At 38.5% G+C, this 12500-nt stretch overlaps 1 protein-coding gene across 4 annotated transcripts in view; it reads right to left on the bottom strand.

The window, feature by feature from the left end:
• Positions 1 to 671: 671 nt before the first annotated feature.
• LOC144976349 (uncharacterized) overlaps positions 672 to 12500 on the bottom strand; it is a 54686-nt gene continuing 42857 nt past the window's right edge. For all 4 annotated transcript variants that reach the window (XM_078920597.1, XM_078920598.1, XM_078920599.1 and 1 more), the window contains exons 3-6: positions 7286 to 7394; positions 5183 to 5265; positions 4092 to 4206; positions 672 to 1887 (exon numbers count right to left, since the gene is read on the bottom strand). In XM_078920597.1, coding sequence (XP_078776723.1) covers positions 1114 to 1887; positions 4092 to 4206; positions 5183 to 5265; positions 7286 to 7394 — 1081 coding nt within the window. In that variant the 3' untranslated portion in view covers positions 672 to 1113. The remainder of the gene's footprint in view (positions 1888 to 4091; positions 4207 to 5182; positions 5266 to 7285; positions 7395 to 12500) is intronic.

Here is a 12500-nt window from a genome sequence, read left to right as displayed (position 1 = left end):
AATCGTTTAGCCCGTCAATATCAAAAATACCACTCCGATCTTAAATTAAAATACATATTTGAACTCAACAGGTCCAAATTAACAAAGTCTGCGCGTACACGCCTCGATTTAATGCTTATAACCAAAATTAATTACTTTTTAAACGTATTTATCGCATTAATATAGTAGTGGTGGTAGTAGTAGTAGTAGTAGTAGTAGTAGTAGTAGTAGTAGTAGTAGTAGTAGTAGTAGTAGTAGTAGTAGTATCAGCCATTTCCGTTGATCAGACAGACTCTAGAGTGTGCCTCGCGTACGCCAATTTAACTCTAGAGTCTTTTCTTGGTAGAGTCATTCTCACGTGGTACACCGGCCAGGCGGAGTTGTTGTAACAGTAAAGTCGCGGGTTCGAGCCCCCATCGCCGCCGCGAAGTTTTTATTCTCTACTGTCTTCTGGCACTTTTCTACTCACTTCATGTCCTGTTATTATCAAATATAAGGGCCTACTCCACTCACTTTTATGGAAGAATTGGAAAATTTGCTCACAGAAACTTGTAAGGAGGGGTCAAAGATGGACGGAAATATCCGGCTTTGCCACTAATTTTGGTCGTTGAACTCGACATCCTGCAGGATATTCTTTACCTGAAAATGTGTGTGTGTGTGTGGCGGGGGGAGTAACAAATATAATGATGCCGTTGAACTTACGTAGATCATATTTATTGAAGCCATGTCCAATCATTGACCCTCTACTTATCAAATGATAATTTTGATGGAAAAATGTCAAGCTAGATCGCCTCTAATGTCAGAAACCCGAAGGATGATTGGTTTGGTTGTTTTGAATAAAATGAAAATAGAAATGGCTGATAACTAACTATCACAAATTTATTTGTGTTGCCCGATGCGTAGAGTACCCTCTACAGATGCAAAGGGGCCGAGATCGATTTTGAGAAACTTCAAAAAAATTTTCAGACTTCCCAGAGGTTGGGGAGTTGGGTCTGTTAGATTTGACGAAAAGTACTTTGCAATAGACTAGCGTCATATCAAAAGGATAGCAAGCAATTGTAAATGTCTGTTTCACTTTATAGAATCCTTGATAAACTCCGGTTCAATGGGTCTAATGAGTCTCAAGTACATTCTCTATGTCTGCAAAACAAGACTTAAAAAAGGTCTGGAACTGTTCCGTTTGAAAGAAGAAGGCGGTTTTCCAGGCGTGAGGGTTTTCTTGGAAGAGATACTGATTTCTTCAAAAGTGTCTGAGGGTTCCTGTCTCCCGGTTTTCCTCAGTAGAGCTCGCCCGTCTCTCTCCGCCATCAATATATCTGTGGCGCTTTCTTTTTTATTCTTAGGTTTTGTCAGCTGACTGCTACCGAAATCCGAAAATGTCACTGATTTTAGTTTACTAGCTCCTCCTCTACTGTTGCTATTTCCGCCATATTGTCTCGCTGACATCTGCGTGATGAAAATCGACCCGTCGACTACCGTTTCTGGTCGTTTGATTGGATCCGGTTTCGGTTCCGGCGATTTCCGACTTTTCTTCTTTTTCCCGTTAACGCAACGAGGTGGCGGTGACCCTTCGTCGCCATCTTCTCCGTCGTCATCCGGGTCTTTCTTGCGCCAAATTGATTCTTCCGTGGGTTTGTGGAGGGAGTGGCCGATTCTCAACATCTTCAACTCGGCGTTCGTCAATCTGGCAGATGATTTGTGTGTGCTTTTGAATTTGAGATCTTCTTTATCCTCCACCGCCTCCTCCCAGATGTTCTTCTTCTTTCTCCCATCCACTGTGAATGCCTCAATTGTGGTGAGGGTGGAAGGGGTTCGGGCCTGGGACTGCGTGGGTCTCATGTACCTTGGCACCTCGACCACCACAGGGTCAATCCCGTGTTTCTTCATGAAGGCAGCTCGGGACTTGACCTGCGAATTCAAAAGTTATAAAACGTCAAAGTAAGCAATCTGTGTACTAACGATAGAATGGACAATTTTGCAGAATACATTAAAAATCGATGGCGGAAGGGTCTAGGACATGTCTCTGTGCGGCAATGTGTTCTAGTGGTATGACACACGCTTTCGGATCGGAAGGTCCTGGATTCGAGCCTCGCTCGGCACATAGTCGATCCTTGGAGAAGGCTCTTTACTCACATTTTCTCACCGTATTCAGGTGCAAAATGAGTACCTGGCCGTTAACAGTGTTGTCTTTGTCGGAAAAAAATTGTAATATCACCTAAAAGGCGTTATGTCTCGTTCTACATGTTACGTGTTGCTGTTGGTCAGGGGCCCTTTGTAAAGCGCTTTGAGCACTATTAGTAGATATTGCGCTATATAGGAGCTCAATCTTATTTTTGTTTTAATTTAAAACAATTGAATGGCTCAACAAGTGTCAGTCTTTATCATTACTTAACTAAAATTCAACTACCCATCAACTACCCATCTAAATGTAAAAAAGGGTTGGATCACTTCTAACGTGTGAACGGGACCTGGCAAAGAAGAGATCTTTGACAAAACGGGAACCGATGTCTGGAAACTTTGGTGGGAACTTTTATGTTCTGTTGGACACGATCATTAGGTGAACAATAGGATGGGCTGATGGCTACATGTGGTGAGTAGCTAAACAATTTTTTTTGGAAACAACAGTCGCCAAGTTAGAATAAACTTTAAAAACTAGCTTTTATAAAGCTCAATATCCACTAAATGTGCTCAAAACGCTTTACAAAGGGTCCCTGGCCAACAGCGACACGTAGCATGTAGAACGAGACATAACGCCTGGTAGGCGATATTACGATTTTTATCCGACAGACAACGCTGTTGACGGCCAGGTACTCATTTTACACATGTGAGTAAATAGTCTTTTCCAAGGACTCAACTATACGCCAAGCGAGGCTCGAACTCAGGACCTTTCGATCCGAAAGTGTGTGTCCTACCACTAGACCACATAGCTGCTCTTAGAGTTTACCTGGCCTATTGATGGTACAGTAATAATTCTATGGTCTCTGCTTGAAAATCAGAGGGAACTGTGTTCAATTCTCTCCGCAGTCGGTGCAGCATTCCGGCTAGCGCAAGAGTTACTTTAGTTTTCATATTGAACAGAATCTAACTAAAATTTCGCCCTTTAGGAGGTATAAAACGACATTTCATGTTTTTCATTAATTCCACTGATTTTACCGTTGGTCCAAAATGGTCTGAATTCTTGGTGCTCGTAACCCGCTTTGTAATATTTCTATTTATATAAAGTTTCTGCTAAAGATTTATCTGTTTGAATTCGACTACATAATTTGAATTATCACAGCGAACATAATTTAAAACAAACGTGGAGAATTTTATTGATTTGATACAAAAATGAACTGAATTGTCACTTTTTAGTCCAAAACAAAACAGGTCTAAACCAAAACACCAACTTGACTTAATTGACCTTAGCCTCTTGATCCCTGGTTGAACATTTATAGGGCCGCATTGAGGTTTCTGTAACTTTGTATTTATTTTGTGTATCGGGCTGTGGGCCTAATTCAAACCCCCAACCTGGAGGACCACGTTTATTTTAGGAGTTAAGGTCGTTGATTTTTAAGGCTAACGAGTCAGGTCTACCCATGGTTTTGGTTCGAAGTTTTCTTCTTCTAGGCAGATTGCCATCCAAGGCTTGCGATTCCTACCAGCTGGGGCGTTGATTTTTGATGTTTTACTCCCGAATTCCCTCCATGTGCAGCCATCCGCAGGGCAGTGGCCAGTGGTGCTGTAACCCTAGCGAGAGTGGAAGATGGGTACTCGGCCTTGAAAAACGGCCTCCCATGATTTGGTCCAGGACTGTTTCATAGCTTTGCCATTACATGATATCCCCCCATTTACCCAAAAAAAAACCCCAAAAAACAAAGACACCAACAATCAAATAAGCCAAGCTATCAAGACCAAAAACTAGAGGTGCCTAAATGAGTCGATAAATGAATGTAGAGATAGATCAAGGGAGTAAATGTGACTCATAAATAAGGCAAACAAGCAAACACGAAAACAGCTTTGTGTTTGCTTGAGTGTGGCCAAAGGCTGCAATGTTGTTTGCTTTGTGTTGTTCCCTTATAATTTATGACTCTCATTTACTTCCTTTAGCTTTCTTTCCAAGCTAGCAAGCTAACCTTTGGGGTGACGGGGCGTTCTACCAGGATGAGTGGCTCATGGTTGAGACATGTAGAATTCCGTAGAAAGCTCTTTTTGTGTTGCTGTAGGCGACACTCTGTACGACGTTGTTCACTGGGGACAAGGGGAAAGGGGGGAGGGGGGGCGTAAATAAGAAATCATTTTAATCATATCTGGATAACGATTATGGAGCGTGTATGGGACTGAAGATTTATTTAACATCAAACAGTGTAATTAATCCACCGTAACTTTTCCGATATCGTTGTGAACACAAGGTAAAAAAAAAGGATTTTAAATTAAAAATAATCTGAAATGTGAATTTTTGAAATGTTGTCATTTAAAGAGACTAAATCTTCTAATTCTTCTCAATAAAACATATTGAATTTGGTCCAATTCTCTTCTTTTTTTTTTTTTGACTTAAAGTTCAATAGTTACCTTGTGGAAAGGAACATAACCACGCCACTCGGACAGTTGTCCGAATGTAAACAATGGCTGTCTTGCACATCATATTCATCACGCATCACCCATCTCACGGATCACGTATCTATCACATAATCATTCCCATTATATGTAAAAACAGTGTTGCTGTAGGATTTTTGATTGGATGTCACAATTTTTTTTAAAATGACCTTGACCCATATAAAAATCGCACAGTGTCATTATTTCTACCAAAAATGAGAATGAACACGTGATGGATGATACGTGATACTAAGGCTATTTACCAGTAGATTTTTGATCAATCAAAACATGAAATTTCTGGCAAATCTTCAAACGTGGTCGGACAAACATAGTTGGTTGTTTATAAACAACAACGTGAAGGATACCGACCGACCTCTGATCATTGTTATTGTCAAATGGGTGAATAGTTATCACACCTAGATTATATTATGAACGTTTAAGTTTTCACATACTTTTCTGTTTGGTTCTATTACTCAAGCGGTTGAACAGTGGGTATTTTACTTATACACAAACCATTGATAGTAAAACATGTGTAATTTGCTATGCTTACCAATCATTGTCACTGTTAACATTATGACGACTGTCCGAGAGGCGTGGTTATTTAAATATCTATAGCTAGACTTGTACTTACTTTGAAATTTTTCCCAGACGAGGAACGAGAAGAGACGAAGATTTCGTATGACTGCTGATAATGCACTCTCCCATTTTGGAGTCCTGAAAAAGAAAACAAAAAACAAAAACTCCAGCTTATGTGAAGACACAAAACAGTGTGGCCAATAGCATCAAGCTAAAAAAAAAACTCACAATCTCCGCCACCCGGATATTAAGAACTAACACACAAAAACTATGGGTAACCTTAAACGTTTATAGTCTGATTGATAGAATTTAGTGAGAACAAATAACCATTGAAATGGCTGTCTAAAAAAAAACAAAGAGCTGAGTGAAGTCAATTAGGTTCTATTCATAGTATCAAATAGGTATATTCATAGATAAATTATATTTATCAATACCCCACAGTAGACAGATCCATCAGATGATTTCATTGATAAAAATTCTTAAACTCAAACGTTTATCAAAAAGATGAAAATGAAAGGTTTCGGTTGGAACAGTATAGACAATGGACGTTTGGGGTAATAACCCTTCGTCAGCACGACAACAAACAAAAGAACGTTGAAACAACGGCGGGTTTTGTTTTCGTTTCGTTTTTAACGTACCTTTAAAGAGCAGGCCACAATAATAATAATATTAATAATAATAATAATAATAATAATAATAATAATAATAATAATAATAATAATAATGATAATGATAATGATAATGATAATAATAATAATAATAATAATAATAATGATAATGATAATGATAATAATAATAATAATAATAATAATAATAATAATAATGATAATGATAATAATAATGATAATAATAATAATAATAATAATAATAATAATAATGATAATGATAATGATAATGATAATAATAATGATAATGATAATGATAATAATAATAATAATGATAATAATAATAATAATAATAATGATAATGATAATGATAATGATAATAATAATGATAATGATAATGATAATAATAATAATAATAATAATAATAATAATAATAATAATGATAATGATAATAATAATAATAACAATAATAATAATGATAATAAATGTACAATTATATCGCGCTTATGCCTATATTATTTTTCATATATCATATTTTCCCCTTGTTAATATCACCCCTCTCCCCTTGTTATGTGCTATTATAGCTTTTAGTTTTAGATATATTTTACTTTGTAAGCATTTCAGTGTGTCCTTTATAGGGGGAACCCTTGCGTCTACCTGAATGGGACTTTTAGGCAATGTTGACAGAATATCCGTGGAATCATTTGATCTTTATTTCAACGAGCATCCTTTGTCCTTTCTTTTATTCTTTGATGCTTTTTAACATCACATCTACAATGCCCCCCCCCCCTATCATTTCGCTTTTTTACTGGCGCTTTAATTGAGCTTGAGCTTTATTGAGCTTTATATAGCGCAATATCCACTAAATGTGCTCAAAGCGCTTTACAAGGGGCCCCTGGTCAACAGCAACATTTAACATGTAGGACGGGACATGGCGCTTGTTAGGCGATATTACAATTTTTCGGACAAAGACAATGCTGTTAACGGCCAGGTACTCATTTTACACCTGAGTATGGTGAGAAAATGTGAGTAAAGCGCCTATTCCAAGGACTCAACTATGCGCCGAACGCGAAGCTCGAACCCAGGACCTTCCGATCCGAAATCGAGTGTCATACCACGAGACCACATAGCCGCACAAACCCCTAAAAACAAACAAATATTAATAGGTCATCAATCGAACGACACAATCAAGGGGAGCGATATATATTCATGTTTTCGTCCACCCAAGTCATCAATCACATGATTTGTTGTTGTCCAACTATTGGATATTTCTTAACAAACGTAAACACGCTGCTTTGTATACATATGTTATAAACATACCCATGTGTCAAGCTGAATCAAATGACCAATCGTGATGTTAGATATTTAAAAATCGGTGAACAGTTTTAACTAAGTGGGTCATTTTGAGAACATTTTGCAATGTGACCAATGACCTCGAGCACATGGAAAGTTAATATTGATGATCATTCAAGTACCAACTGATCAATCGATTAATTAACCAGGCAATCAACCAATCAATCAAGGAACGTTACAAATAAATATCAAACACATACCTTTGGATATTTGGCACTATTTATGGCCCTTGTCTGTTCCTTACGACCGGTGTGAGATGAGGGCCTCACTGCCATGCGAAGCTCGGAGCGCACCAACTCCCGTCTTTCTCTGGTGTCAGGAAATAACAAGAAGTAAAGAAAGCAACATACGTAATCAATAAACATTAACCTTTTCCTTACTGATCATTTTCAGTATTTTCCCAAAATGGCAGGCTTACCCAGCAGAAAAATAGATTTTTAAAAACTTAAACAAGCTCTCTGCAAAACAACTTTATGTTCTTATTAATGAAACAAATATCATACATCAAAGTGTATGATGTACAAAATAAATCTGAATAAGAATAAAATGTATATTGTATCGTAACAAATGTGACGATTTTGCTGTAGGTGGTAAGGAAAGGGTTAATATACACACGTTTCTCAAATGATTCTATTTTAGAACTAAGGGGAGGGGAGTATAAGATGGTCGACTAGTTAAGGTAATGTTCTGTTCCATGGAGGTTCCGGCCCTTCTTTTTCCTTGGGCAAGATTATCAACTCCAGTTGGGTCACTGAGACGAGTGTATTGGTTCTTGCAATAGGATTCAACAGTCGTGACGTCACTTCTCTCGTTTTGACCTTTAAACATTCTGATCACATGACATTTGAAAAAATTCTAGTCAGCATGAAGAATAAGATTACCTATTTTCTTTGTTTAGAACCATGCTGCTGGATGCTGGGCGGACGTGACGTCAGAATATTGAATCCTATTTTATGATTATTTAGGGCGTGGTCCTAATTTCGACACTGTCCAGGAAAAGGCAATGATTTTGAGATTTGGGGACTTCTGATTGTTATTTTTTTTTAAGTATCCTAATATTCAATCTACCTTTTTTGTTCGATCTAAATCATATGTGTTGTATTTCATTCCCAAATCCAGTCAAAAAGAGTCTAAAACACATTGTGTACATATTGTTAAACATAAGTGCACATCTAATGAGGTGGGTTGGGATAGTGGGGGGGGGTGACGCCATTTCAACACACATTACCCAGATATATTTAGGAATAGGAGCATGTTTCACGCAGACATAACACCACAGGGAGACGACGGGACATTGATGTGTCCAAGTATCCTGTGTCAAATTATTGATTATTGTGGCCATATGCACGGATATATTACATTTCCATGTGCTCGATGTCATTGGTCACATTGCAAAGTGTGCTCAAAATGACCCACATAGTGAAAAGTGTTCACAGTTTGAGAAATATCCAACGCTACAATGGGAGCGATCTATATTCATGTTTTCGTCCAGCCTAGTCATCAATCACGTGATTTGTTGCTGTTCAACGATTGGATATTTCTGAAAAAATGCAAACACGCTGCTTTCTTTATGAACGTCGTAAACATACCCATGTGTCAAGCTGAACAAAATGACCAATCGTGATGTTAGATATTTCAAAATCTGTGAACATTTTTTACTATGTAGGTCACTTTGAGCACATTTTGCAATGTGACCAATGACCTCGAGCACATGGAAGGTTAATATGGATCATGCCCATTGGTCATTTTGCTCAGCATGGCTCATGGATATGTTTACAAATTCCATGTTTACATTTATAGAGAAATGTCCAATAGTTGTACAGCAGCAAATTGTGATCGATGACAAGGTTGGACGAAAACATGAATATAGATCGCTCCCATTAGAGTGAGTGTGTTCATGTGTGTGCGTGTGTGTGTGTGTGTGTGTGTGTGTGTGTGTTGAAGTGACAGGGGGGGGGGGAGAGAGAGAGAGAGAGAGAGAGAGAGAGAGAGAGAGAGAGAAGAGAAATAGAGTAAATAGGGAGAATACCGTTTTTTTAAAAGAAGGTATTGGTCAAAAATTGAAATATTTAGATAGTTTGCGCTTGGCTAAGAAGCTCATAACATTGCCATCCGGAAGTATAACGGACCAACACACACAACTGTGTGTATCCATGAACGTTTATAGTCGGGTTAATACAGTTCAGTGAGCATTACTCATAAACGCGGATGGCAAAAATAATAACAAAGACCTGAATGACGTCATTTTCGAACTATCTATAGAGACAACAGAACATGAGATGATCTCATCTCGGAATATTTTTTTATTGTGAACACGAGTCATTTTCTAATCTGTAATTATTTGAACAAATCAAAAAATATAAACAGACAAAGCAAAACAAAACAAAAATGAATATTCGTCTTCGGTCGAGAACCTTCTGAACGGCACGCTCAGTTCATCAGAAGAAAGAAAAAAAACCCATCAAAACATCAGTCTACCTCGACGGGTGCTTGCCGTCGCCTTCATGAACTGTAGACCTGATATTGACCAAAACATGACGTCACAAAAGAAGACGGCGATCACCAAACAAAAGTCAAACGTGAGTTGTTAGAAGTGCTCAAGGAAACAAATGATTCTATAGATAGTATGCGCTTAGCTAAGAAGCTCACAACTTTGTCATCCGGAAGTATAAGGGATCAACACATAAAACTATGTATAATCTTGGTCGTTTATAGTCTGGTCAATATAGTTTCGTGAGGATTACTCATAAGTTGGATGGCAAAAAGCAATAACAAAGACCTGAGTGACGTCATCTTCATACTATCTGTTGGTTGAGCTATTGGTTTTTCCCGGGATCTTCGTCCTCTTTTATAACGAATTATTTGGGTTTGTATAAGGCTTTGAGTTTAAGAAGGCTACGCCATGGCACGGTTTGATCTGCTTAGGGCAAAGCCACACCAGAGACTGACTCCGACGACCCGGTACTGCCGTCCCCTGCCGTCTTCCGGATAAAGACGTCGGGCACGGACAAAATACTAAGAATAAAGAGAAGAGCCACTAGACCTACCCATACCAAGCTCGAAAGAAAAAACAGCAGAGGTCGTCGCGTGCTTGGTATGGGTAGGTCTAGCGACTCTTCTCTTTATTCTCAGTATTTTGTCCGTGCCCGACGTCTTTATCCGGAAGACGGCAAAGGACGGCAGTGCCGGGTCGTCGGAGTCAGTCTCCGGTGTTGGTTAGCACTGAAGGTAGCTATGGTTTCTATAAATACTAACGAAAGAGTGAAAATGGAGAGGCTTCGTATTGGACCGATACAGACAATGGACGGCAACACCGATAGCGACAGTCCAAAAAACACAGTATGGCAGCGAAAGTATAATTCAAGTGAATCAACACACCGATAGCGACAGTCCAAAAAACACAGTAAGGCAGCAAAAGTATAATTCAAGTGAATCAACACACCGATAGCGACAGTCCAAAAACACAGTATGGCAGCAAAAGTATAATTCAAGTGAATCAACACACCGATAGCGACAGTCCAAAAAAGAAAACACAGTATGGCAGCAAAAGTATAATTCAAGTGAATCAACACACCGATAGCGACAGTCCAAAAACACAGTATGGCAGCAAAAGTATAATTCAAGTGAATCAACACACCGATAGCGACAGTCCAAAAACACAGTATGGCAGCAAAAGTATAATTCAAGTGAATCAACAAACCGATAGCGACAGTCCAAAAACACGGAATGGCAGCAAAAGTATAATTCAAGTGAATCAACACACCGATAGCGACAGTCCAAAAACACAGTATGGCAGCAAAAGTATAATTCAAGTGAATCAACAAACCGATAGCGACAGTCCAAAAACACAGTATGGCAGCAAAAGTATAATTCAAGTGAATCAACACACTGATAGCGACAGTCCAAAAAACACAGTATGGCAGCAAAAGTATAATTCAAGTGAATCAACACACTGATAGCGACAGTCCAAAAAACACGGAATGGCAGCAAAAGTATAATTCAAGTGAATCAACACACCGATAGCGACAGTCCAAAAACACAGTATGGCAGCAAAAGTATAATTCAAGTGAATCAACAAACCGATAGCGACAGTCCAAAAACACAGTATGGCAGCAAAAGTATAATTCAAGTGAATCAACACACTGATAGCGACAGTCCAAAAAACACAGTATGGCAGCAAAAGTATAATTCAAGTGAATCAACACACTGATAGCGACAGTCCAAAAAACACGGAATGGCAGCAAAAGTATAATTCAAGTGAATCAACACACCGATAGCGACAGTCCAAAAACACAGTATGGCAGCAAAAGTATAATTCAAGTGAATCAACAAACCGATAGCGACAGTCCAAAAACACAGTATGGCAGCAAAAGTATAATTCAAGTGAATCAACACACTGATAGCGACAGTCCAAAAAACACAGTATGGCAGCAAAAGTATAATTCAAGTGAATCAACACACTGATAGCGACAGTCCAAAAAACACGGAATGGCAGCAAAAGTATAATTCAAGTGAATCAACACACCGATAGCGACAGTCCAAAAACACAGTATGGCAGCAAAAGTATAATTCAAGTGAATCAACACACTGATAGCGACAGTCCAAAAAAAACACAGTATGGCAGCAAAAGTATAATTCAAGTGAATCAACACACCGATAGCGACAGTCCAAAAAAGAAAACACAGTATGGCAGCAAAAGTATAATTCAAGTGAATCAACACACCGATAGCGACAGTCCAAAAACACAGTATGGCAGCAAAAGTATAATTCAAGTGAATCAACACACCAATAGCGACAGTCCAAAAACACAGTATGGCAGCAAAAGTATAATTCAAGTGAATCAACAAACCGATAGCGACAGTCCAAAAACACAGTATGGCAGCAAAAGTATAATTCAAGTGAATCAACACACTGATAGCGACAGTCCAAAAAACACAGTATGGCAGCGAAAGTATAATTCAAGTGAATCAACACACCGATAGCGACAGTCCAAAAAACACAGTAAGGCAGCAAAAGTATAATTCAAGTGAATCAACGAATGGCTTTATGGGCTCTATACTTACGTTCTCCGTACCATGCTGGAAGGAAACTCCAGACATATGTAAGACACCATGATGTTCTTTTTGATTAGAGAAATTGGAGGCTGATTTAATCACTGTATGAAATCCACAAAATCTCCTTCAAATCGTGGCCACCTCAAAAAACGATTCATGTTCATCTTCAGGAGAATAAATAACGCGGTGTCTAAATATTCAGACACATCTTTCTCACTGTATGCACGTCATCATCTGATGTATACACACTTACATTATATTCATCGAAAACTGAATGAAATGAATCATATTATCCAAGACTAAAATAATCATATCGAGACAAGGAACTCAGTGTCTACCTCCTGATTTGGGTTTTCAATGT

This window comes from Berghia stephanieae, chromosome 7, assembly GCF_034508935.2.
Source record: "Berghia stephanieae isolate SIO BIC M18660-M18661 chromosome 7, UCSD_Bste_1.3, whole genome shotgun sequence".
NCBI classification, from domain to species: Eukaryota; Metazoa; Mollusca; class Gastropoda; order Nudibranchia; family Aeolidiidae; genus Berghia; species Berghia stephanieae.
Note: the sequence above shows the minus strand (reverse complement) of the source record. Positions and strands in the feature narration are given on the sequence as shown.